The sequence below is a fragment of the Balaenoptera borealis genome, assembly GCF_965194805.1.
Source record: "Balaenoptera borealis genome assembly, chromosome: 13".
Lineage (NCBI taxonomy): Eukaryota > Metazoa > Chordata > Mammalia > Artiodactyla > Balaenopteridae > Balaenoptera > Balaenoptera borealis.
Genome location: NC_138870.1, coordinates 25769445 through 25794803, shown reverse-complemented (window position 1 = coordinate 25794803; position 25359 = coordinate 25769445). Strand labels below are relative to the sequence as shown.

The following is a 25359-nucleotide window of genomic DNA, read 5'->3' as shown; positions in this document are numbered from 1 at the left end:
TTGAGTTTACAACAAGGATAATAATATTCAACTCCACAGAATTGTTGTGAAGATTAAATAGAATTTTTTAAACTGGCGTAAGTTTGGGTTGCCTGCTACAGGGTGGCAATTTGGGAGTCACTTAGCAAGAGAATGAGCCTAGCTCACTGCGCAGCACCCGCAGCGGAGTATCTGGGATTCAGAACAAGAGATGAGGCAGTACTGTGCAGTCAGGTAAAGCAGTGGGGATTTAAATTGATTAAGTAACTTGCCTTCCTCAATTAAAAAGAATTTCCATAATAATAATAATAGTGATAAATTATTGACTATTTTAATACATTGAAATATTCACAAAATTAAAACTGAATTTCAGTAATGTGAAAGAGGTCACTTTTCCTAAGCAGAAACGTCCCACGACCTTGCGAGACCAAGTAGTAGTTAGTAGCAACGAATGCAATTAGAGAGACATAGAAGGTATGCATGTCTCCTGATTAAAAGTACCTCAGTGCTGTCGGTCAGCTCTGTCAGACCTTCGTGAGATACTTTGGATGTTCAAGGACTTCTCACCCCAAATTAACACTGAAAATACTGTGTTTCAGAGGGTTACCAAAAGTGCAAGTTTTCCTTAGTGAGAAGTCTCTAAAATGAACCCCAGTGATGTATATGCAACTTCCGTCACGAATCTTTCTTATTGCAACACAGTTCGCTGAATGCCAATTATGTATGTGCCAGGTATCTGGATAAATCTAAGTGAGACGGTGACTCCCATCAAGGAAGGCATAGTCTAATGGAGGAAGTAGAGCCATAAACAGATGAGAAAAGAGGGCCTGGAAAGTATGCAGCCCTGCCAGTTGTCAGCTTGGAAATGCCTTACTCCCAGGGCTGAAGAGGGAGCTTTACTGTCATCAACTTCCCTGAAACTGATAAATTAGATGCAGACAGCTAGAGTCTAGAGCTGCCAAATACATCCTTAGGATTGAAGTATAACTGTGCTCTACGCAGAACTGTAAGAACATGCTGATGCGCTGTATTATTTATCTGAGACCTGTTTAGAGGTGAGAGAAAACACGACGATAGGAATGATGGTAATAATTACTGTAATGAGGCCTGTTCTCTGCTGCTCTGGAAGGCAGCAGCCTGCAGTAGATGTTGTCTGGGTTGAATGGGACAGGCAGGCATCCTCTTCTCATGACCACTCATCCACACACTGCTGGCCACGTGCACATGCGTGTATCTGTGTGTGTGTGTGTATCTGGCTGTGTGCTTGTGTATGTGTCCTCACCTATGACTTGTTCTTTGAAAAGGAAGCCGGGAGTCGGAAGGGGATGGGATAAACCAGAAGCGACCAGGCTAGACTCAGATTCTGCAGCTGGGGCTCCTCTGAGGTAATTTATGTTTCTGAGAAGCTCACTGCTTTTCCATTAGCGTCTCGCTCAGATGCCTGACTGTGCCGATGGTGGCCGCGTGATTCTCTGGGCGCCCTAAGAGGCATGTTAAGGGATTTTTATCTCTTTGCAGCTCAGGGGGATGCTTTTCTGTATCCTCCCGAGCCAGGGAAAAAGGTCAAGCCTAACACCTATCAGAGTGAATCTATCACACATTTTTCCTACAGGTACAATAGGTATCAGTAACCTCTTTTTTGTTTTTGATCATCAAATTAAAACTCAGAGAAGTAAATTAATTTGTCTGAAGTTGCACAGTTAATCAGACAAATAATGTATATTATTATTAGCTGTATTATTAGCTGTTTTAATTCTCATGTCTTTTCACCCCCTAGTGTATTTGGAATAAATTTCCATTTGCCTCTTTTCCTAGAAATGAATGCACTCTGTGTACTTTGGAAAATGCCACACATTTTCTCTTTTTCCCCCACTCATATTTTATTTGCGTTTCATCTGTATCTGTTAGGCTGAAATAAGCTATAAATTATTTAGCCAACTTTGTCACATCTGTGATCCACAGGACACAAAATTGGATTCTCTCCCAGTCTTTCTCATTCTAGGAAATTCAGCCATGTTCATGACATATTTTTTCCCTAACTTTACAACTTTCTACTTGGCTGATCAACTTACGGTTTAAAGAAATATATTCTTGAATATTTTCTATCTCTCTTGACTGAACGGGGAGGAGAGAAGATTATCATCAGTTTAATTTGAGACTCAAGAATTTTTTTCATGAATATTATTTTTCTTGAGATAAATAGTGAAACTTCATTGAGTTTGGGCACTGTGCCACTGTCTTCAGTTGAATGTTCTGAAAGCAAAGAAAAACACCGCATAAGACAGCCCCTCTGGTAGCAATGCGGAGTGGTAGCCTCTAAGCTCACAACTCCAATGACGTGGACTTTCTCTCTGATCAGGAAACCTTTGTGTTGATCCAGCTGTGCTGATCTGGGAGCCTCACTTACCTCATTTAATAGTTGAGGCAGGGAAGGGCTAATTTCATTCCTGCTCAAGGTGACTAGTGGTGGCAGGGCCACAACTGGAACATGGACATCAGCTTCTGGACACTGACTTGCTTTTCTTTCTATGCGTGTGGGACCCTTTACTCCATCCTTGTTGCCTGTAGGTAAAAGTCAACTCCACACAGAGCATACAACACCCGGATGATTTGTCACCTGCCAACATGTCCAGGGTTATTCCCTGCTTTGTACATTCTGTATCTTCTGCCCGAATGCACCTCGCGGTGACCCCCTCCCCCTCCCCAAGCCCACCACATCTACCTTGTGAGCATTCATTCAATTTTCAACCCCAGGTTGTCCCCTCCACCAGGAAGCCCTCTCTATCCTCTCCCCTTCTCACACCCAGTTTTCTCTCTCACATGGAACATTTATTGATTTATTCAACAAATATTTCTAAACACTCACTAAGTGCCAGGCACTGAGCTGAGCACAAACCACACGCCACTGAACACAACTGAGCAGCTCCTGTCCTCACGGAGCTTAGATTCTGGGGGAGACATTAATTAAAGACAGTGAGCACACAGATGAATACGTAATCACAACTGGGATGAGGGCCAGGAAGGGAACAAACGCCGTGCCTGGAGCCTGCAGCCCCATCTCTTTACCTCCAGCAGCTGCGGCAGCTCTCGGGACCACCTGCTGCAGGGGCTCCGGGACTGGGGAGGGAGGAGGCCGAGGGGGCCTCTGTGCTCCCCGGACACCCGGCTCCTCCCGACCTACTGGCTCCCCAGCTCGGGCTTCTGCTGAGTAAAGGCCGGAAACGTATGACACCACAGTGAGGAAGGGCCTTCGGTCAGGCAGCAAGGGGTGACACTGGGGGTGTGAAGGCGACGCCTCTTTCAGATCCGCAGTGAGGGCTGATCTCCAATAACCGCAACGAGGTGGGGAGGCGCCTCACTGGGTAAAACACGATCCAGGGACCTGGATGGTGACCTGGTCAGAATTCTCTTAACCCCTGCCCTTGTCTTAATGCTTAGGATTAATTAATAGGGGGTATTACATTCTCTTTACAAATCTTTCTGGGAAGACACATGAATACTTTTGTAAAAGTATTTCAGTTTTTGAAAAGTGTCCAAAAATGTCAACTATCTCTGAAAAATAAAGTGCACCTATAAAAAGAGAACATCAATAATAGGCTCAGAGTTCATGAGCAACGCTTGACAAGATGCTCATTCTCTGGGATTTATTTTCAGCTTTGTCAAGAAATATTTGCCTTCATATTACAGAATTCTTATGAGGGTGTTTGTTCTTTTAAAAATTCTATAAACTTTAAATTCTTAGACTGAAATATACTCTGTAAACTGAAAGAAAAATCTAAGTTACAAAGACAGCTTGCAGTTTTTAAATGTAATGAACTTGTTACTTCTCACCTGTTTTTTTCCTTCAATTTAAGTGGGTCATAGAAAATATAACATTATTGCATCCATTTGAGTTGAAGGCTTGTTTTGCAAAATTTTTTCTTCTTCTTTCATCTTTTAATTCTAAAGAGTGTGGTTACTCTAGGTAAAAAATGAGATCATTACTTACGTTCCCTTACTTTTAAAGGAAATTGTCCAAATCACATTTGTTCATATGGAATTGCTCTTAGAAGCTTTATTATTCAATATATTGTAGTCAGCAAAACAAAGATTTTAATAAAATCCAGGTGACAAATGTCTCAAGATGTTTGAAATCTTTTACTTTGTCTACTTAAAATATTAGTAGTTTGTTGTAGGGAATCTTATTTATGCTTTTGAAATTCTTTTGTTTAGTCTTTCACAATTATTAAAAGTAATAGACTATTTAAAATGTTTATAAGAAAAAATTTAAAACTGTAACATGGAAAGCTCTATTTGGTTTTCCTCTTAAACTTTTTTTAAAAAGAAAAAATGATACCATCCAAAACATTTAGGTTTGTTTTAAATAGGCTTTCCTTCAAATATGTCTATTTGGAAATACACACTAGCTTTTACAGTGCCCATTACAACATATTATTAGTAATAAATAGAAATATTAATATGTTAATTATAAGTGACAAAAATCTTTACAAATTAATATATACAATGTAAGAGAAAGGTGTTCTGTCAGTTTAATGATTTATTGTAATGAATTTTGATTCCAAAAAATTTCATGGAATAAATACTTGCTTACTGGCTTATTTGGAAAGATGCTAAAAACACCTCAGCTCAAATGATCTCCCTCATTGGTGCCCCACATTTCACCATTTGCATTTAATTTCGTTCATGCTAAGCTTTGCCTCTCCTGGTGGGCTTTGTGTGGGTTTTTTTTTTTTTTCTTCTTCTTTGTTGTTTTTGTTTTTTTTGCTTTTAATGTGTTCTGTTTCTGAGAGGACAAAAATTCTCCATGATGCCTTAGTGAGCTTGATCCCACCCAGCTGCTTTGCTCCCTGGAATGAGTTGCCTGGGGGCACAGGGACTCTAAAAGGAGGCAGACCAAGAAGCAGGATGGCTGTAGGGCCAGCCCAGAATAAGGAGTAATGGTCACTGATCATGTTAGGCAAATAGCAGATGTGCTGGGTGGTAAATGTGTGTCAGGGGTACATGCGAATATTTCCATGAGCCAGAGGTTTTAGCCTGAGGGCTTTCTCTGATGAATTCAGCACACTAATCAAAAGGTTTACATTGGTCTAATTTATTCATTCCTTCAATGAGAAGTTGAAAATGAAAGAGATGGTTAAATGCTGACAGAAGTGGAATTAAACCCAGATTAATTTGTCCTCCACTATTGTGTGTTTCAGAGACTGGAGCACAGGGAAGTTTTGGTGGGCTTGTTGTTCCTGGTTTTCCCGTTCATCCCAGCCAGCAACCTCTTCTTCAGGGTGGGTTTCGTGGTGGCCGAGAGAGTCCTATACATGCCTAGGTAATTACTGCTCCTGGATTCCTCTTTACGAGACCAACACTGATGGCTCCAGAGAGACCGTTCTTTGTGTGTATGACAGATCTTTGCGGAGCTAAGGTGTTTATTACCCCAGCTTTAAAAACAGCCGAAGAGGAAGCTGGATGAGAATATTGACCAGAGTATATTCAGAATTTTAGCAGCAATCATTTACCACGACTTATTTGTTCAAGTATCTGTGTTTATTAAACATAATTATAGTAACTTTCTAGAAATATTTGTTGATTTGGATAAAATTGTTAACTGTGTTAAGTAGCATGATTTTAATTAACTTCTATCTTCTTTCTCTCTCTTTCTTTGTTCTTTAATTTAAAAATAGGAACAATCTGAAGGAAACTTGTCCTTCAGAAAAAAATTGGTTAAAATTATAAAGGGCATTCAGACATGTTTGATTACATAATGCCACTTAGCTCTGAATATGTGAATCATGCTGAAGCTTGTCTGTTCTCTTGTCTTATTCAAATGTCAGCATTCCAAGGCCGAGTTTCTTTTCAAAAGCCTGAAAATGTCCCTGAAATGGTTCTGCCATTTATCCATTGTGTGACCTTCAGTAGCACATGAAGATTTTTTTTTTTTGCACCCATGTTTGCTCATTTTTAAAATAAGGATTTTATTAAGCTTCCTAAAATTAAGTAATTTTACAAATTATACATAAGAATGAACTTTTCTCTTTTTTAAATTTTTTTAAGACCTTTTTATTTTTTATTTTATTATTATTATTTTTTTGGCCACACCACACAGCATGTGGGATCTTAGTTCACCGACCAGGGATTGAACCCATGCCCCCTGCATTGGAAGGCAGAGTCTTAACCACTGGACCACTGGGGAAGTCCCAAGAATGAACTTTTCTAAAAGGCAACAAAATAAATACAGTAAACCAAAATATTATCAGGAAATTATTCATTTTTATTTCTTCATTTTGAGTTAGAAATTTAAGTTAATTTTAAACTTAATTTAAATGAAATTAATTTAAGTATTAAATAATAAAATTTATTTCATTTATGGATATTGAGTTAGAAATTTTAAAATGCATATAATTAGAAATGAATTTCATAACCTTCAATTCCCCCCAAAGTAAGTACCTAACAGCTTTCTTAAGACTTAACAGCGTCTTGTTTTGACTTGGTTAAGGAGAGGGTGGCCCTTAATTTTCTTTATGTGTCTACAGCACAGTTTGGGAAGGAGATTATTTCTTGATAAAAACTATTTGATGAGGACAAAAATACAAAATTTCTTTGCATTCTATATTGCCTTAAAATAACAGGCTTACGAGGGCTTGCCAGTACTGAGGAATATGGAGGGCAAAGGAGGACCTCAGTGTCTGTTCTAGATGTGTTTTTGCTTAGAGCAGCTGAGAGTGGCTTCAGTCAGGTTTTGTCTGTAGGACTCCTGATTGCAAGTGGAGTCTGTATTTACTCTTCACTTAACAGATATTCACAGAGCGTCTGTCCCAGGCATGCTCTACTAGAATCTGAGGCTGCAAAAATAAGTGAATCTCAGTTTTTTTCCCCTCAAAGAGTTTATTAACTGCTGATTAAAAACAAAATGGTGTCTTCCACTCTAAACATTTAACAGATCTGGATATTCTTTAAAATAGTATCATACTCAGTAAGCATTAATTGTATCAAAACTTTTATTGAACCTTTATTATATGTCAGTCACTGTGCTAAGCATGTTATATTTATTTTATCAGTTAATTCATGCTGTATGTGGTGGTTCACAGCATGTTCCTGCAGTCAGCGTGTGACATGAGCGTGATGTCACAAAGCCTGTTTCCTCATCTGCGTCAAATGAAGATAATAGCACCCAACTCAGTGAGATTTTAATGGCATTAAATGAGATGGTCATTTATAAAAATGTTTTGTATAAAAAACTTATAAAATGCTTTATATTGTACATGATCAATAAATAGCAAGTGTTATTGTTGATATCAGCTTTCTGATGTAGCTAATACCATTATACCCATTTTACAAAAATAAAGCCTGGACTCTGAGAGGTTAAATAACTTGCCCAAGTGACATAGCTAGTAAGTGGCAAAACAGTGGAATAGAGATCCTTGCCTGCTGACAGATCTGGCACCTTCCAGGTTATATTGCTTCTCTGATAGCAACGTCTTGGTATTCTCCTCAATTGAAAAAGATGAAGAAAATATGAACATAGTAAAGTACTTTCAGCTCAACTCCATTTGGAAATCAGCGCTGGATACTTTGAAGAGTCCTGAGATCTGAATCCACAGCACTTGGGGTTCTGAGTGCATGTGTGGTAAGCTTTTCTAATCCAAATACAAAAGAAAATTTTTTGAGGAAATAAAGGGCTGGAATTTTAAACAAGAGGTTAAATTTCATTCTTCTGGAAGAGAGCCTTAGGTAAACATTATAGAAGCCCATTAATATTGTCATCAACCATTTGTGAGCTGTCTTATTTAAAGTTAGGGATTTCTGTCGCCCAGGTAGGTGTGTCCTCCAAACACCCACAGAATCATGCCAGCTCTGGCTCTTCCTGTGCTGCCATATCTTCAAGAGACCTTTTTGTGACTCCATTTCTTTTCTCTAAAACAGACAAAGTCATGCCCTGCCCTTTTTCCACTAGGAATAAGCTGATTTGGATTAAAATAAAAGTTTGAAATATAAAGAAAACATCAATATTACCAAGAGCAAGTGCCTGCCTCTCAGAACCTATTTGGATTTTGCTGCATTTGGCAAACTTGGTGCAGAGTCATCCAAAATCAATTTCAGGAAACCGGTCTTCATTAAAAAGATGGCTGTCCTTTTCTCTCCAAGTTCCCGCATCTATGCATCGTAGTGCTGATGTCAAGCACCCATCATTTTCCGAGGGTTTGTCTTTACTGCCCAGCGTCTCCTGGATTCGTATCCATATCATCCCTGTGCCCAGCCAGGCCTCTTTCCCCCTCCAGAGCTGTGGTCTTGGCAGATGCCAAGGCCATGTGACAAGGAGGTGGAGGTGTCTCCTGCCCCTTAGAGATGGTCCTGGAGGCTGATGAAGAGGGCACGTCACTAGTCCAGGTACACAGCTCTGAGCACAAACCTGAGAGTTTAACTCAAATTTTGGGGAACTGGGGTTGGAGGAAGCAGAGGAGTTTTTGAGAGAGCCATTGTACCTCTCACAAACCCCAGCCTTCCTTCACAGTCATTGTCGTAAGTAGCACCACAAGGGAGCCGTTTTAATTATGGTGCTGGATTCCATTGTTATCTAAAATTGTGCAGCTGAGTCAGAAATCAAAACCTATGTGGGGAAACTTCTGTGCTGTGGCTTTAGAGAGTTTCTAATGACTTCATCGGAGGCAATTTATACATGCTGACAGTTTTCATGAAAATGGAGCCTTTCTCCAAAAAAGATTTTACCCAGCAGAGACCAGCCACCCCCGTCTCAGTGGAGAATGGTAGACAGTTGGGTAAGGAGCTGCTGGAATCTTCCTCAGGGCTGCAGAGAATGTTGCAGACACTGCAGGCATTCCTTGGAAGGTGCCAGAGCACCAGGTGATGCCCGGTGCATTTAATAAACCTACACGCTGGCTTCCACAATGCTGAAGAACGTGTCCAACCAAGCCTTTTATACACACGGGAATCTTCTCTGCATGGCTCTCCTTCCATTATTGACCTTGCCAAGAAAGAGCCATTCTCCACAGCATTCGTACCCAAGTGCTTTGAGGAAAACATGTACTCTGTGGCCTTCTTGAAAACTCAGATCATCATCTTTATGCAGAAAATCCGTGTTGTCTCGAAAACTTCAGCAAACAAGAGGAAGATGAAATAAAAAGCTCAGTTGGTAGGTGAACTTCCTACTCATTAAATGTTCAAGGTAAGGAGCCAGTTTCCAGCCTTGGGATCCCATCCATGAACACTACAGAGGTCGTGTCCACCCTCACTGAAGCCCAGGCGAGTTTCCTATATTTTTGGTATTAAAATATCCCAGGGAGCTGGTTTGGCCATTTTACAAGAAAAGCCCAGAATGAGTCGGACCAACAGTGCTCTTTCATCCTCCGCCTTTCTGCCTGACAATGAACAAGCCACTTAAATCTTCTAGCTTCTGTTCTCCCTCCATCCTAACCTAGCACAGACCCAAAATATCACCTGCCTCTCACTTGCGCTTTGAAATCTGTGGATAAAAGGGACAGAAATGGGCAATTTATTTGGCACTGCATGGCTTTAGGGTCAGAGTTTTACCACCAAAAGAAATTGGAATAATCTTTTCTTCTGGTGGTAAATGCCAATTTTATGGATGTCCTTTTTGAACAGGCAGGAGAGTTTGGGGCTTAAATCATTCTTTCACAGAAGTTTTGATCTCTTATTCTTATCTCAAGAGAAGCATATAATTTAATGGCTACTTTTTTGTATTTTATAAAAACCACATTAGAATGCTTCAAAGGACTAAAATTTCTTAGAATCGATGAAGCAGAAATAGTTGTTGAGAGCTCTCAAATAAACTTGTAGAGTGTGATCAGAGATCCATTCACATGCCAGATTAAGGGTGATTTATTTGCTTCAGTGCCAAAGAGCAAATTCCTAAACTACTTTAAGAAAACATGAATGAGTGGAGACGGGAAAAGAACGGACAGAAGTAAGTGAAGGCAGAACCAATAATGTGGATGGAACTGATCAAGAATAACTGGGACCACAGAAGGAGAAGTTAGACAACCTGTGTTTGAGGGAAGAAAGAAAATTTTTAAATGGCCCTACTCTTAGAAAGAGATGCCATTTGTGTGGTATAGTTCCTAAGCTAATGGACACATCAGACATGGAGAAATGGAAGACAAGTGACTCTTTTCCATATTCAATTTTGAGAAATACCTTCAAATCACACCTATTAATTCTAAATGGAATTTTTAATCTTACACAAGTTGCTATTGAAACAGTACTGCAGTATTTATTCCTCAGGATGCAAAGTGAGAAATGTCACCTCTGAAAGGACACTACCCCTGTTATCTGACACTGGGGACCCCTACTGATGAGCCATCTATGCATATGCTCCTTCAGAGCTGCTGGAAGAGAGTGATGATTATTTGAGAGCAAATCAAAGTTTTGCCAAATACTCAAATCATCAGAGAAATAATTTGATATCAATAAAACCTTACTTTAGCAAATCCAGTAGAAGGAGAACTGACCTGGGAATCAACACGGCCCAGTCTGTCCTGCGCTGCCTGGCTGTGCTGGGGGAATCACTTTCATATCTGTAAAACCTGAGTGTTGGCCTTGCCCGGTAATCCCCTAATGTTGCTTAGACGTTCGTGCCACGGTTGTCTCTGCACTGGCCAAATTGGGGGGTGAGGAGAGAAAGAAAGATAATGCAGTGAGTTTTTCATAAAGTTAGATCTGTTCATTTAAAAAATTATGAAATTATATGCTTCCTATATTTTTGGTATTAAAATATCCTTTCTCTTCCTGCATGATGAGAGCAGGAGGGGATATACAGCCCTCCGTTAGTTCCTCCTCCCCCACCCAACTCCCTCCTTTTGGACATTTTCCTGGCTTGGGAAATCTGAACTCCAGTTACCATAGCGCTGCATGGTCTCGAAGGTCCCTTTCAGCTCCCAAGTTCAACTCTTTGTGCCTTAGAATAACCTTGTGGAAAGCATGAATATTTCCTCTTAAGATGTGAAACACATATTCGTCCTGCTCAGTTCCAGCAAGATGCCCAAGTAGGGAAAGGGGGACGTGTCCCCTGGGGGGAGGCAGGAGCAGGAGGAAGTTCATCTGCCGTGAGGACAGGCTCTCTGAAGGGCCTGGCAGTGGGCACTGGGGGACGGTCTGGGCAGCCCTGGTGTGGGGCCTCCTCGGTGAGCTGATAGGGTGTCCTCACGAGCAGCAGGAACGTGTGCTGCTTAGAGGTTCCCGGGGGCAAGCAGCAGTAAGGGGTATGTGCCGGTAGGAAGTCGGAGCCTAAGCACTGGGGCGGGGCGACAGGAGCAACGGCAGACGCCCCGTCCACGGGGCGATGGTGCGGGCAGCTAATCAGGAGAGACTGCAGCCACGACGACAGGTCAGACGTCTGTGTGTCCGTATCAAGTCGCGGGGAGAGACTCAGGAATTGTGCTGAAGCCTAATATCTAAACCGGGCTCAGAGCACAGGTGAGGTTGCTCACAGGTACTGAGTCCAGTGTGTCCCTCTGTCCCCCTACGCTGGGTTTTCAAAAGTCCATTAAAGTTGTTCCTCAGAATACCATGGGGTAAGGATGGGAAGATTTGACTTCAATGTGTTCAGCCCCTTGAGACCTGAACTCAGAAGAGGAATGAGATCTGGGAGGTAGAGCTTGTCCGGTGAGGGCTGCTCCGCAGGGCAGTGCCCAGGTAGGGAGGGTCCTGGGGCTGCACGGGACTTGGTTAACAGTCACCAGGTCATGGTGAGGGTGAGTGCTGTATGAGTGCTTCCTTCCAGGAAGGAAGCAGCAGGACTTCGCTGAGAGACTCAACTGACTGTGTTATAAAACTGGAGATTGTAGGTCGCATAGAACAGAGCAGTGGTGAGAGTGAGTGAGCTGCGGGGAGGTCAGTGCGCTCACGGGCTGAGGATCAGTTGGCCAGTCTGTTGTGCTCAATTAACTGCACAATTAATTAATTGCTCAATTAATTGTTGTGCTCAGCCAATGGCACAAGGTGAGGATCAACTTGAACAGTTATTTACTAGACTGGAATCATGGCCTTAATGTTAGAGAACCCTGTTAGTTAGAAAAGATGAATGTTTATGTCTGCGTCCTTCATGGAGAACAGCAAATGTCTTGGAAACCAGGATTTGAACGTAAAATTTGGAGAGTAGACTCTGAATTCAGATGAGACTAAATGGAATAATATATGAGCAAATTGCTGTAAGCTATGCTAGGTAATTGCAAGTCATTATTTCAGTCTGCCTTGTACAAATGAGGAGATTGGGTGAGTCAAAGTGGAAGGAAATCAAAGTAGCAGAGTATAGGCCTCTCCTTCCTAGCCCTTTTCCCCCTCCTCCTTCAGTACGATAAACCTCTTTGTTTCTTTTTTAATCTCATGTGCTCAAAAGTGAACAACCCCAAAGGAAAATTAAAAAAACTCAGCTCACAGACAATGAGAACAGATTGGTGGTTGCCAGAAGCAGGGAATGAGGGGTGGGCAAAATGGGTGAAGGGGGTCAAAAGGCACAAACTTCCAATTATAAGTTAAATAAGTCCTGGGCATGTACTGTTTAGTTAATAATACTGTATTGCATATTTGAAAGTTGCTAAGAGAATTAGATATTAAAAGTTCTCATCACAAGAAAAAAAAGTCATAACTGTGAGATGAGGTGTGTTAACTAGAGTTATTCTGGTGCTCATTTTGCAATATACAGAAAAATCAAATCATGATGTTGTACACCTGACACTAATAAGACGTCATATGTCACTTATATCTCAATTTTTTAAAAAAGTGAACACCCCGAGCTTAGCAGGCTAGCATTCTGAAACATAATACTGGAGGAGGTTATGAAACGTGCCCCTGGGAGGGGAGGAGAGACTAGCTTGTGGGTGTCACACACCCAGTCACCTGCCTGGAGGGTGTGAATGGATTTAAGTGTTGCCATTTCAACCTCCCTTCCATTAAGACCCCTTGTCGTTATTAGTGAATCTGTTTCTTTCCTTCGCTCTTGGATTCTGTGCTGGGAAATATATCTCAAACCAGTGACTTCTTATACAAATTTTAGTAATCTTAAAATATCCTCCGCACTCTTTTAGAAACCTGGATTATCTTGCCCTCATGAGAGTTGGGACCACCATTTTGTATGTTTGTGTTTTCGCATAATACCCAGAACAATAGATGCTTCATTAGAGAGTATTGTAGAAAACTAAAGAACACTGGACATATGACACAGCCTGTACAGTCAGGTCTGTGTTAATATAGCGGAAGAGATGAGGGGACGGCAACAACTAGTGAATTGTCCATTAATGCCTTTGCTTCAAAAGTGAAGATGCCTGACTCTAGAATATGGTGGTTTATGGAAGAAGAAATGGCAGAATTCAGGTCCTAGAGCTGAGTATACTGTACGAGGGTTGAGAAGATTGTTTTTCTGACTTTTTAGAAGTAGATTCAGAGTGACTTGGGAGGTGGTTGGCTTTGGCCAAAAGGTCTCTCAGGCCCAGATGGAAAATTTGGTTGTGGCTACTGGAACCAGGCTGAGAGGGAAGTAAGCCAGGCTCGGGTGAAGGTGCCTGCGAAGGGAAACACTGCACCCTGAGTATGGACAGTACTCCTGGTGATAAGTCATCTTTGGGCTCGACTTGGATTGATTCATTTTTAAGTTCACTTTTGTTTCCATGTTAGTTTCTGATACCTTCCACCGCAATGTTCAATCACACTTCGGAAGCAGCCCTTCTTACATGCCGGTGCTTAGCCTGCAAAAATGAATAAAACAGTACTCTATCCTTAAAACTGGCCCGAACTTCCAAACAGTTAATGCTTTATTTCTTATCAAAGTTGAATACAAAAGCTTCTTCATTACGCATTCATTCACCGAAGAGTTTATACTTTGCATTTCCTTCACTTTCACAAAGATAGACAGAATAGAGAAAGATTTGAAATGGATCTAAGGGAAGATTTGCTTAGTGCTTTTTGTGGTCGAGGTTTATGAATGTTCATTAACTTAAATATATGACCATATGTGTTTCACATATGACCAGTGTACCTTATTTTCTGTAGTATTTTGTTCTATAAAAAGGATGTATGAGTCATACCTTTCAGAAGCCAACAATATCATACAAGGTATTTTGAAGTTTTAAGGGTGTTCTTGGTGGATGCTCCTAAAAGACTTACAATTGTCCTGTAGATTAGACAGTTTGGGTCAATCTGGACTTCAATAAAGTAGGTTTCTTGAGGTGTATTTACAGATCTACCACATATTTTATTGATGTAGTAATACACACATGAACACATAGACACTGCCCTTGAGAACACTGATACCTTGTATTCAGTTCACAGAACACACCCACATATATTATTTCATTTACTCCATGCAACAACCTTTCAAGGTAGCTGCATTTTAAGCTGCCTTGAAGGCAGGCAATATTTAGCCCTTGTAATACAAACAACTAAGGCCCAATAAGGCTCTGTAAGTAAATCTGTCGCACAGAGCTCACCAGTGTCAGAGAAGAACCCAGCTCTCTAGACCCAGTTCTAGACTCTTTATTCTCCAATGAAATCCTTTTCCTCACTGCAAACCCCCAAACTTAAAGTCTGCACTAGAATACTTTTGTTCCGTTGAACCTAGTAGTGCTCTAGTTACCTTAGGAAGTTACATTTACAAGAGCCAAATACAGAGTTATCTGTTTCCACCTGGAATACATGTAAACTTTGCACATTTCCTGCCTTCTACTCTATTTAGCAGAAAATAATGCCCTAATAATAATATTATTATTATAACATAATATTAATGTTATTTATTGTTTAGTGTGTTCATCAATTGTGCACAGTGTAAAATTATTATTCCCTTTTACAAAATAAGAAAATTAAGAACCAGGTAATAAATAATTTGTCTGAAATCAAACAACAGTAAGTGTCAGAATTGAGAGGCAAACGGGTTTTTTTCTGATCCAGACCCTGCCTTACTTACCACTGGAGGTCTCATAAATTTTAGAGCTGGTAGGTGAACTAGGAGGTTGAGAGGAAGCATGTCATCTTCAAAGAGGTAAAAGAGAATTAGCAGGCTCTCAGAAGGTGAAAGCAAAGGCGTTTTTCTCCCAGTTTGCTCCATAGGTAATGCCAAGAAAAGAACAGAACAAATCTATTTACGGAGAAGTAAATATAAAGAAGCTTTTCATACCCAGCCCAGCACCCCTAGGATGGGGAGCTAAGGAAATGCACAAGAGATACCTTTTTCTTGGAATGTGAATAAACTCTCACATCCAAATGCATTCAGTCTTCTGGGAAATTTCCCCATCCATCAAATGTTTGAGATAAAAAAGAAAAGGCAAGAAATGGGGACACTAATGAGTCTGGGCTCACAGAAGCCACCAGCTTCCAAGTTCAATCTGATCTGAGGAGCCACCATTGTCTCCCTGGGGCTTCCTGTGCTGTAGCGTCAAACACCTATTTGGGGCTTACGGTTCCAGGGCTTTATTGTTTAACCATTTGGGGTCAACGTTCATGAGACCAGAATAAGATCTGAAGGTCAGATAATTTGCGAGATGGGGATTCAACAGATCAACATGAAGTTCATTAGGGACATGTTTCAAACTATCTAAAGTTGGGAATTTTTTAGAGTAATAAAATAGGAAGAATATGTCTGTCTTGTATCATTAATGCTATTAATAGATACTCTCAGTGGGTTGTTTGAGCTTGTTAAGTTGAAAGGTAGAATTTCAATTCTACTTAATAGCAAAAAACTTCTCTTTGCTGCATATAATTAAACAAAAAGTGAAGCCGTAACAAACATCATAAAATGCTTGGCCCAGTCATAGAAAATTGTCATCTCTCCAGGGTTGATGTAAATGGGAAGGGAAAATGTTGTTCTCTTATCACTTAAGAACGTGAAAGTACATTTGTACTATTTACGCGACGATTAACAGCTCACAACGTTCTCAAACAACAGGTTTAAACATTTTCTATTCAAATTTGAAAGGACAGATGTTGTTGATTGATATTTCCTATTCAGTTCTCTTTGGATTTGCACTGTTTTAAAGGAGAGATGCAGCTTTCTTTAGTTTTTATAAGCACTGTGGGCTGAGCAGCTTGTCAGTAAAATCCATTCAAAATTGGAGATCCCTGTGGCCTGTGAACAAGAGATCATCTCTGTGCTGCTTTCTCTGGGACAGCCATGGTACTTCTCAAGCGTGCTTTGAAAATGTTTCTCGGTACTGAACTAAGCCATTCAGCAGCCAGCTGGGCTCTTGGTTCTCCAGGTTATGATGTTGTCAATTGTCAGTGGTTTACACTGACTCCTTTGGGCTCTCTGTGGAGGTCTCTGGTCAGAGCCCAGATTTTCCTTAACCAGGTTAAGCAGGCCAAACTGGAATCTGGTTTCATTTCCCTGGAGGCCAGAAAAGTCCATAGTTTCTCATTTGCTTGATTTTCCACTTTCAAGATGAGGACTTGCCCTGCCCCAGTAATGGAGAGAGCAGTCCTACCCCCCTGCAGCTGAGATCTGCAGTAAAGCAGATGTTGAAAGATGAAATGTCATAATAGAGAAGCATCTTAATCTCTGATATTGTGTTCAAGTTTTTAAGAATGTGATACCCTCTAAGAAATTTGCAAACCTAAGTGGAGATGATTTTATATGGCTTCACATTTCTTTAAACCGTATGTCAATACAAGGACTTCTGAAAGAAAATGATCGTGTTACTTGATCCTGATGCCTGTGCTGAGTGGAAGGAATGGTATTCTCCTTCGTTTGGGCTGTAGCAGGGCTCAACAACTGTGGCCTGTGAGTGGAATCTGGCCCAAAGCCTGTTTTTATAAATACATTTTGTTGGAACACAGCCATGCCCATTCGTTTACATACGTGTCAATGGCTGCTTTCCTGCTACGAAGATAGAGTTGACTAGGAAGGACAGAGGCCATATGGCCTGAAATATTTACTCTCTGGCCTCTTACAGAAAAAGTTTGCCCACCCCTGAATTATAGCACGGGGTTAGGGCCGTGGGACTTCTGATCTGACTCTACTCCTAGCTTTTGGAGCTGTGGGCCAGTTATTCAAGTCCTCTAAGCTTTAGTTTCCTCACTTATGAAGTGGGGGAGATACTGAGGATTGAGTTTTTTAATTAGGTAATATATTTAAAGCCAGTACTGTCCTTGTTCCAGACCCTACAAATATTGGACAGGCCCACATAAAGATCTTAGCACAGTGCCCGACACATAGGGAGCTTTAATTAGGTAATATATTTAAAGCCAGTACTGTCCTTGTTCCAGACCCTACAAATATTGGACAGGCCCACATAAAGATCTTAGCACAGTGCCCGACACATAGGGAGCACTCAACAAACATGCAGACGTATAAAATAGCTAATTTGGTTGCTGTTATCTTCATTATCCTCGTGTTCTGCCACTTTGTGGCCGTTGCTCTGGAGCTGTTGGAATCCCAGTATTTCCCTTCCCCACTGCTCTGCCAGATGGCAGCTGTTTCCTACGAGGAGGCAGTTAATGACCATTGAGTTGTCGTGTATGGAGTGATTGGGAAGGAAGTAGGTGAAGCTGTGTAATAGGTGTGAGGAACACAGGAATCAGCCAGTCAAGGCAGAACCCCAACGTCAGGACAGCAGTTGGAGTGTGGGCTCTGGAATCCGGAATTCCGGGGTGTTTGTCTTTGCTCTACTGGACATGAGCTGTGTGACCGAATTCAGCAAATGCGTTCGCCTCTCTTCTTCAGTGTCTTCAGGAGTTTAGTGCCGCTAACAGTGACCCCCAGGGATGTAAGGATGAACTGAGCTCCTGTAGAGAATGTGCTCGGCACATAAGATGTGCTCGATGAACATTGCTCCTGAGAGGTGCTGCTTTACGAAGGCAGGGGGAGAAGAGAGCGAGCACTGGGGACCTGGGTGCCTGCAGGGTGCACCCCCTGCCTTTCAGCACGCTCTTCACATGTCACCTTTTCAATGAGGCCTCCCCTGACCGCCCATATGAATATCTCACCTTCCTTCCCCTCCTGGTCTCCCTCCTTCACTTCCCTGCTTGATTTTTCTCCACCTAACGTATCATATTTGGTGTAACCTACTCTGGGTCTTACTTGCTTGGTGGCTGTTGTCCCATCCGTGTGAGTTCCAGGAGGATAGGAACGATTGTTTTATCCACTGATACGTTCTTGGTGCCTGTAACAGTGGCAGGCACGTAATCTGTGTTTTACTCATAATTGTATTTTTAGTGCTCAGCATACTGCCAGTCACATACTAGAGAGAGAACAAATAAATAATTGAACAAGTAAATGAGTTGTATTAATTTAGGGCTTCTTATAGTATTAGTGTCTGACTAATATAGGATTTCTTTACACAAGCTTGCTTCATTGTTAAAATATTCTATAATAATTTGTATTATCATCTTTGGAAAGAAATGAGTTTTGACTAAAATACACACAGCATAATGAGTGCAGACTAAATGTTTGTGTTTTTCTGAGGCCAGTGGGCAGGCAGGGAGCCTCTCTGCAGGTGCACAGATGATGCGAGGGACCACATTCCATCCACCAAGCCAACGCTTTTAGAGATGTGATATCAATGTGCCAAAGCCCCACTCCGATAACGTGAGGGATTCTTCGTGTCTGTTGGGAAAGCTGAGCCGGAATCAGCATGAGAATCGGATCAATGCAGCTTGTCTGTGATAGGCTCCACGCTGCGAGGCTCAGAGCCGGCCTGTGGGAGGATCCTCCTTCAGCGTTAAGGACTTTGGCCAGAATGGGGATACACTAGGCGGCACGTTTCCGGAGACCAAAACCAATGCCCCTTGGTGACCAGCATCCCTTCCAGGACCTGATAGTTCCCCCAGGGACTGTCTCCCACAAAGCCTCCGGGTCCAAATTTGAACACATGGTGCCAGTAGGGTTATACAATGTCAGGAACATAAGGGAGCCTGGGTCAGAGGGTCCAGTCAAGACCCAAGACACACAGGATGGACTTTTCTGGATGCCTGAGCTGCGGAAATTCAGGGCAACGTGAGCCTGCAAGATGAACCTGTTGTTCTCCACACTTGTGCCAGAGAACTAGCCAGTGTGCTGGTGGAGACCATTTGAGCTCTAACATGGAAATGTGTCAGACAGGGCGGGTTACGTCTGTGTTTTCTATCACAGGACAAGCTCTGTTTGAAAAGTTAGTTGCATGGGGGGATGGAATACTCAGGGGCCTCCATCGCACCCCAAAGTCACCTGCTTCTCCGCCCTGTTTTCCAGCATGGGCTACTGCATCCTTTTCGTGCACGGAATGAGCAAGCTGTGCACGTGGCTGCATCGCTGTGGGGCTGCCACCCTGAGCGTGTCCACTGTGCTGCTGCTGCTGCTCTTCTCCTGGAAAACCATGAAACAGAATGAAATTTGGCTGTCGAGAGAGTCCCTATTCAGGTATGACTAGAGGGATGAAAGTGAATCTCTTCCCATTTATTTCTTTGCTGACGTATTTGTTTCCAAACAAACGAGGCGACATGGGTCTGGCAATATTTATTAATCCAGAAACGTTTTTTAGTAAAGTTTTAAATGGAAGATGTCATTTTATTTTGGGTTTTAACTTTAGTTTTTTAAATAGTATTATATAAAGTTTTACGGGAGCTCACTGTAAGTGAATTAATGAAGATAAGGCTCATGGGAAGGTTTTTGGGTCTGTGAATTGAGATGGAAAGTCTTGATAATGAGCTGGGCTGTAAAATCAGCCATAAGCAAAATAAGATTGGTCAGTAAGTCTAATTGCATTGTTCAGCTGAGTGAATGAGAAATGTGAGCACACAGCAAGAAGGAAGAGAGATGCAGAATATTTCAGGATATTGAGTTGTGTTGTAATCTAGTTGCTTTGTTTTGAACATTAATTGTGAGCAAGGGAATGAAAGACTTTTTCGTCTCCTGGTAGGTTTTTATGTGGTGTAGAAGCTGTTTCTGAATATAACAATGCCAATTTATAGCCCTAAATTGTTGTAAAGTATAATACATCCTTTGGGTTGCTCATCATGCTGTGTTTCTGGGCTAGTCTGTCTCCTTGATGTCACAGCCCTGGTGACCTTCACCTGGCCTCCCCGGCTCAGCCACACCTGGCCTCCCAGCAGCATTTCCCAGTCTCCCAGGGGTCCCCAGTCTTTGACCCCTTCCAGCTTCTGTCCTCACTTATGACCCAGTTGGCCAGTTCAGTCAATGTGGTTTTTATTTGGTTCCCTAATCAACCAGTACCCAACACTTATTCTTTGGAGGCAAACAACTGAAACAGAGTTGGAATCACTTTCAGAAGGAGAAAATACGGAAAGAGCATAGGAGAACGCACAGAATTGGGGAGTAGGTGAGGAAGCAAGCATGTAGCAGATGGGAAACAGGTGTCTGGATAGTCTGTCTTGAGGGGACCTGGGCACCTGCAAAGGAATGAATGGAGGGTAAATGTACCCCAGTTTTCTCTCTCTTCACATCACAGTCCTAGGAAAAGAAAATCCTCTGACTAAGCCTGAGCTTAGGTCGTGTGCCTGCCCCTTGTCCCCACTAGGGCACTGAGATGACAGAACTGATCAAAGATGCTCCCCTGACTTCCATGGGGGCAGTTAGGGCAGGCAGAGCCCCTGGGCTTCCACTGAGATGTCACAGCAAGAGGGAATTCCCCACAGGAAACCCAAGCACCGGAAAAGGGCACAGACTCTGGGCTGCCAGAAGTGAGTGAATGAGTGAATGAACGAATGAAGGAGTAAGACAAATGTTCACTGTACTCCTCTACCGTTTTGAAACAATATATCTGATTTTGCTATTGGGCAATTTAACTTTCTTTAATAGAAAAAAATTTAGTCTGGCATGCATGCATGTCTTATCAGTTTATTTACTGTTACTATATCATTATCATTGTCACCATCATTACTTCAGGGGGTACTATAGGGACCTGTTGCCCTGTGGGTTTTTTTCTAGGAATTGTATATCACTTTTAGGCTTCAGATTCTGTTCCATCCCTGTCATACCCCCCACTTCATTGCAGTTCTCACGGACTACAATGGACTTGTTCCCTCTTACTGCCCACTGCTGAGGTCATTCTGTAAACACAGGGGCATGGAAGTTCAGGAATATAACTTCCTCCTGGTTTCTGTTGGCTTAATTCATTTTTTCTTTCACTTTCAATAGTCAGTGCTTTTATGAGAAACTTTAAAATGGTTCTGCCCTGTGTTAAATCCTTTCCTTGAATAAAGGTACTAAGATTGATTGTGTTTTCTAATGATGTTTACTGCTTAATCAGTGCAACTCTGAGGATGGATTTTGGCAGACAGCATTTTATCTCAAGGATGACAAGTTAGTGTTCAAACCCTGTACAGCTGATGCCGGCGATTTTAAAAAAAAGGAAAACAGAGAAACAAAAAGCTCATTGACCTTGCATGCAGAGACTTCCGGTTTTTTAGATGGAAGCATGTAGGAAGTGAACAGTTGATTACTAAAACACAGGCATTCCACATATGTGCTTAAAGAGACTTTGTGTCTTGAGAGGCCTTTGGTGATCAAATGGAATTTTGTGTAATGTGCAAATCAAAGCTATCAATAATTTTTAGAAAACGTTACCTATTATAATTTATTTATGTCCTGGGAAAACTTTTAAGTATCTGAGACTTTAAATTTATTCTTTTTCCTTCAAGACCAGATGTTTATATGTATTCATCTTTCCTGAGTAAAGTTCAAATCAGTTGAACATTTACCAAGAATCTTTGAGGCAAGATAGGATTAGTGGCTGGTGTGGAGTCTGGAATTAGGCTTTCTGGCTTTCCTCCAAGTTCTACCATTTAATAGCTGTGTGATCATGGGTGAGTTACTTAACCACTCCATGCCTTAGTTTCCTTATTTTAAAATTTAGGAGTTTGGGATTAACATATACACACTACTATATATAAAATAGATAACCAACAAGGATGTACTATATAGCACAGGGAACTATGTTCAATATCCTGTGGTAAACCATAATGGAAAAGAATCTGAAAAAGAATATATATATACACATATACATATATATGTATAATTGAATCACTTTGCTGTATACCTGAAATGAACACAACATTGTAAATCAGCTGTACTTCAATTCAAAAAATAAGTTTTAGAAAAGGAAAAATTTTTTAAATTTAGAATAATGATAGTGTCTATCTTCTGGGTGTACTGTAAGAATAAAAGAGTATGTGAAAGATGCATAGGGCAGTATGATAAACACTGTGTAAGGCTTTCAGATTATTGCTCTGCACTGTGTTCTAGGACATGAGAGAGCAGTGGGTGGGGCGAGACACTAGAGGAGCCTGAAGTCTGGATGGGAGTCAGACACATGAACACATTTTAACGTAATGTAGCAGGTGGTAGACAGAGGCAGAGCAGGGTGCCGTGTAAGAGCAGGCAGGTGAATGGGACCAACCCAAGCCTTCAAGGACCGTTCTCTTGTAGGCCTGAGCTCAGTCTGGAAGGATAAGGAAAACCTCTATTAGCCATAATGGCCAAAACCAAGAGCTGGCCAACTAAGAAGAAGTTGCCGTGGTTCTAGATGAGGTGATGTACTTGACAGAGACCCTGTTTCTGTTTTCTCCTCTGTTCCAGACTATCAACCCATTGACCATCCTAGGTCATATGGTCTCGTTGAGGCCTCTCTAATTATATAGAGTGGTTTTGCTTGGCAATACTATGAACGATCTTACAGAATATCTTAGGACAGACCTTTGTGTTAGAGAAAATCCAAATTTCAGTCAAATTCCAGGGTTTCCAGCTGAGGCCTCCTGTCACAAAAAAGATCCCACTGAATGATGTATTTTTAGGAGATACAGATGGACGTTCCCCCTCACAGCTTTGTACTTTTATTGGCAAAAACCTCACACACAAAAGCACAAGAACCCAGCACTTGTGTCTCATCAGAGGCTCAGAGAGAGAGCAGTTTGTCCAAGATGAAATCGCTGTGAAAAGGAGGTGTCAGGTTTGAACCCAAATCTGATATAAAAGCCAAAGAATACATATACTTCACCACACCTGTTTTTTGCTTTATGTTTTCTAACTTAAGTTAATCCCAATATAAACAGAGAAAGACAGACAGAGAGACAGAGACAGACAGAGACAGAATGAGAGATGTTCATAATCATAGGTGCAAGATACATTTTCTTTAATTCTCAGAACAGGAGATTATTCTGCTATCTAACCTGAGGAGAGGGTAAGTGCATAGCTCCTAGTGACAGCCCAGACTTTTATATTTTGGTACCAAAATAACACAATTTGATGAAATCTTTTCTTCCCATGCCCGCAAATCTTCAAAATACTTAGAAAGACAAAGCCAGCATGTTTTCTTTTGCATCCAGTTTGGGGTCTCTCTTAATCCCATTCATGAACTATTTAAGTGATCCGCGGACCACCAGTTAAGAATTTATGGCCTAGATCTTCTTCCCTCCCTGTAGGAAACACATTTCTCTTTCCTCCTCTCTGAATTGCTGAGCCAGAGAGATAAGCAGACCTCCCAGGGCAGAGAACATAAACCAGGGATTGGCAAATTCCTTCGTAAAGGCCAGACTGTAAATATTTGAGGCTTTGTGGGCCCTGTGGTCTCTTTTGCAGCTGCTCTGCCATTGTCTCGGGAAAGAGGCCGAAGACATCTATGTAAAAAGGTAAACACATTGATATGTCTGTGGCCCATCAGGCCGTAGTTTGTTTACCAGTGAAATTCTAATGTTTCTAGTATCTTGCGGTACCTTTTTGGTTTATCAAACATTGACCAACTTCAGGAATGATTCTGACCTTATATTGACCTTGGTTGAAATCTCTGCTCAACTACTTACTCAGTCTGTAACCTTAGAAAATGGTCTTAATCTCTCTGAGCTTCAATTTCCTCATCATATGGGAGGTACAGTAATACTACCCATCGGATAGGTTGTTGAAAGGGTGAAAGGAGATAGCCCATGGAAATGGATGCTTAGCTCAGCACTTGATTCAAAATGAACCTCCATAAGCACTGGCTAACCTGATTGTGGCATTGGAAACCTCAAGTTAAACAGGGTCACAATTGAGGAGAGCCATAAATTCTTACTTTCCTTTCCTGTTAACCTCTGGCTGAACATTTTTTTAAATGTTTGTTTTCTAATCAGGAATTTGGGGGTGATTCTCCTGACCTATTGTTCCAGTAATGCCAACAAAACAAACTGATGTTCTACAAACTTGGAGAGATACCTGATAGAAGTGGCTTGATATCTCTGTTATTTGCCAAGTCTTCTGCAAACGAGAGGTGTGAGGGAGAAATGCAAAGTGCATGAATTAAGATCCTGAGTTCAGAGGGAGACCTTAATTCATAATCCTTGTTGTAGTTATTAATAGGATTTGGGATCCAGCCCCATAACTTATGAATCCTACATTTCCTTATGGAGTAAATATGTGTAAGGCTGCACGTTCTGTTAAGACAGTTGCGGCGACTCAATCACAACATCCCAAAAGCAAACTGATGAGACTGACCCCGGAAGGAGGAGCAACCTGGCCAGTCAGAGTGACCTGGAAAATTTTGCCTTTGGTCAATTGTTTATTTTCCTTTTTTCACAAACTGTTTATTGTAAAATGAGAGACTGGAAAAACGTAGCAGTAAAATATCACAGAGAGAACGTAAAGGTCAAAAACAACAATGGGAAAAGCAGTGTGTTCTTAGGATTTCAGTGACTCCACCCATGCCTGCTTGCCTGCTACAAATATGATTACTTCCATCCTGCCATCACTGAACAATGCCCTCATCTTAGCAAGGACGCTTTTCCACAGGCTGAACTTGGGTGAAACATGGTAGAGCAACTATGCTAATCACACAGAAGGGAGGATCAATTCCAATAAATATGCCAGTTATATCTATGCTGAAATCAAAGTTACTTTAAAATCTCCCTGTACCATGCACTATTTAGATCTGGATAGAAAAATCAGACACTTTCCTGTATAGAAATTGGATTTTTTAAAAAGCCATTACTATCATCACTCTGAACTTGGTCCTGCCCCCATGACATAATGTACTTTGGGTAATGTCCATTTGAAATGTTATATTAAAATTCTAGTTTGTGTGTTAGCTGGTGAGCTTCACCATAAGGTAATTGAAGGAGATTGATGATTTCACTGGAGCACCCAAATGGCAGCATTTGTAAATCTTTTGTCTTGGGTCAGTCGGTTTCCAGTGAGAGGATTCCTCCAATCTCCTCCATGGAGTCCAATCCTGGCTTCCAGTATGCAGAGTTTTACCTGGGGATAATGGGGTGAGGGAGATTCCACTGTTCAGAATATATATTTTCACTTAATCTACCTTGGAGGTACAGCTCTTCTGGCTCTCAACTGTACCTGTTGTTCCTGATTTCTCTGATTCAACTTCTCTAGAGAGTAAACGTCTTGCCTTTTGCTGGGATGGGAAAAGAATAGAGGAAATAGTCACCTGGATGTGCCTGGTGGGGAAG

General features: G+C 41.4%; 1 protein-coding gene across 2 annotated transcripts in view; it reads left to right on the top strand.

The window, feature by feature from the left end:
* TMTC1 (transmembrane O-mannosyltransferase targeting cadherins 1) overlaps window positions 1-25359 on the top strand; it is a 265227-nt gene that overhangs the window by 171788 nt on the left and 68080 nt on the right. For both annotated transcript variants that reach the window (XM_082352064.1, XM_082352063.1), the window contains exons 9-10: window positions 5178-5299; window positions 19160-19327. In XM_082352064.1, the coding sequence (XP_082208190.1) occupies window positions 5178-5299; window positions 19160-19327 (290 nt within the window). The remainder of the gene's footprint in view (window positions 1-5177; window positions 5300-19159; window positions 19328-25359) is intronic.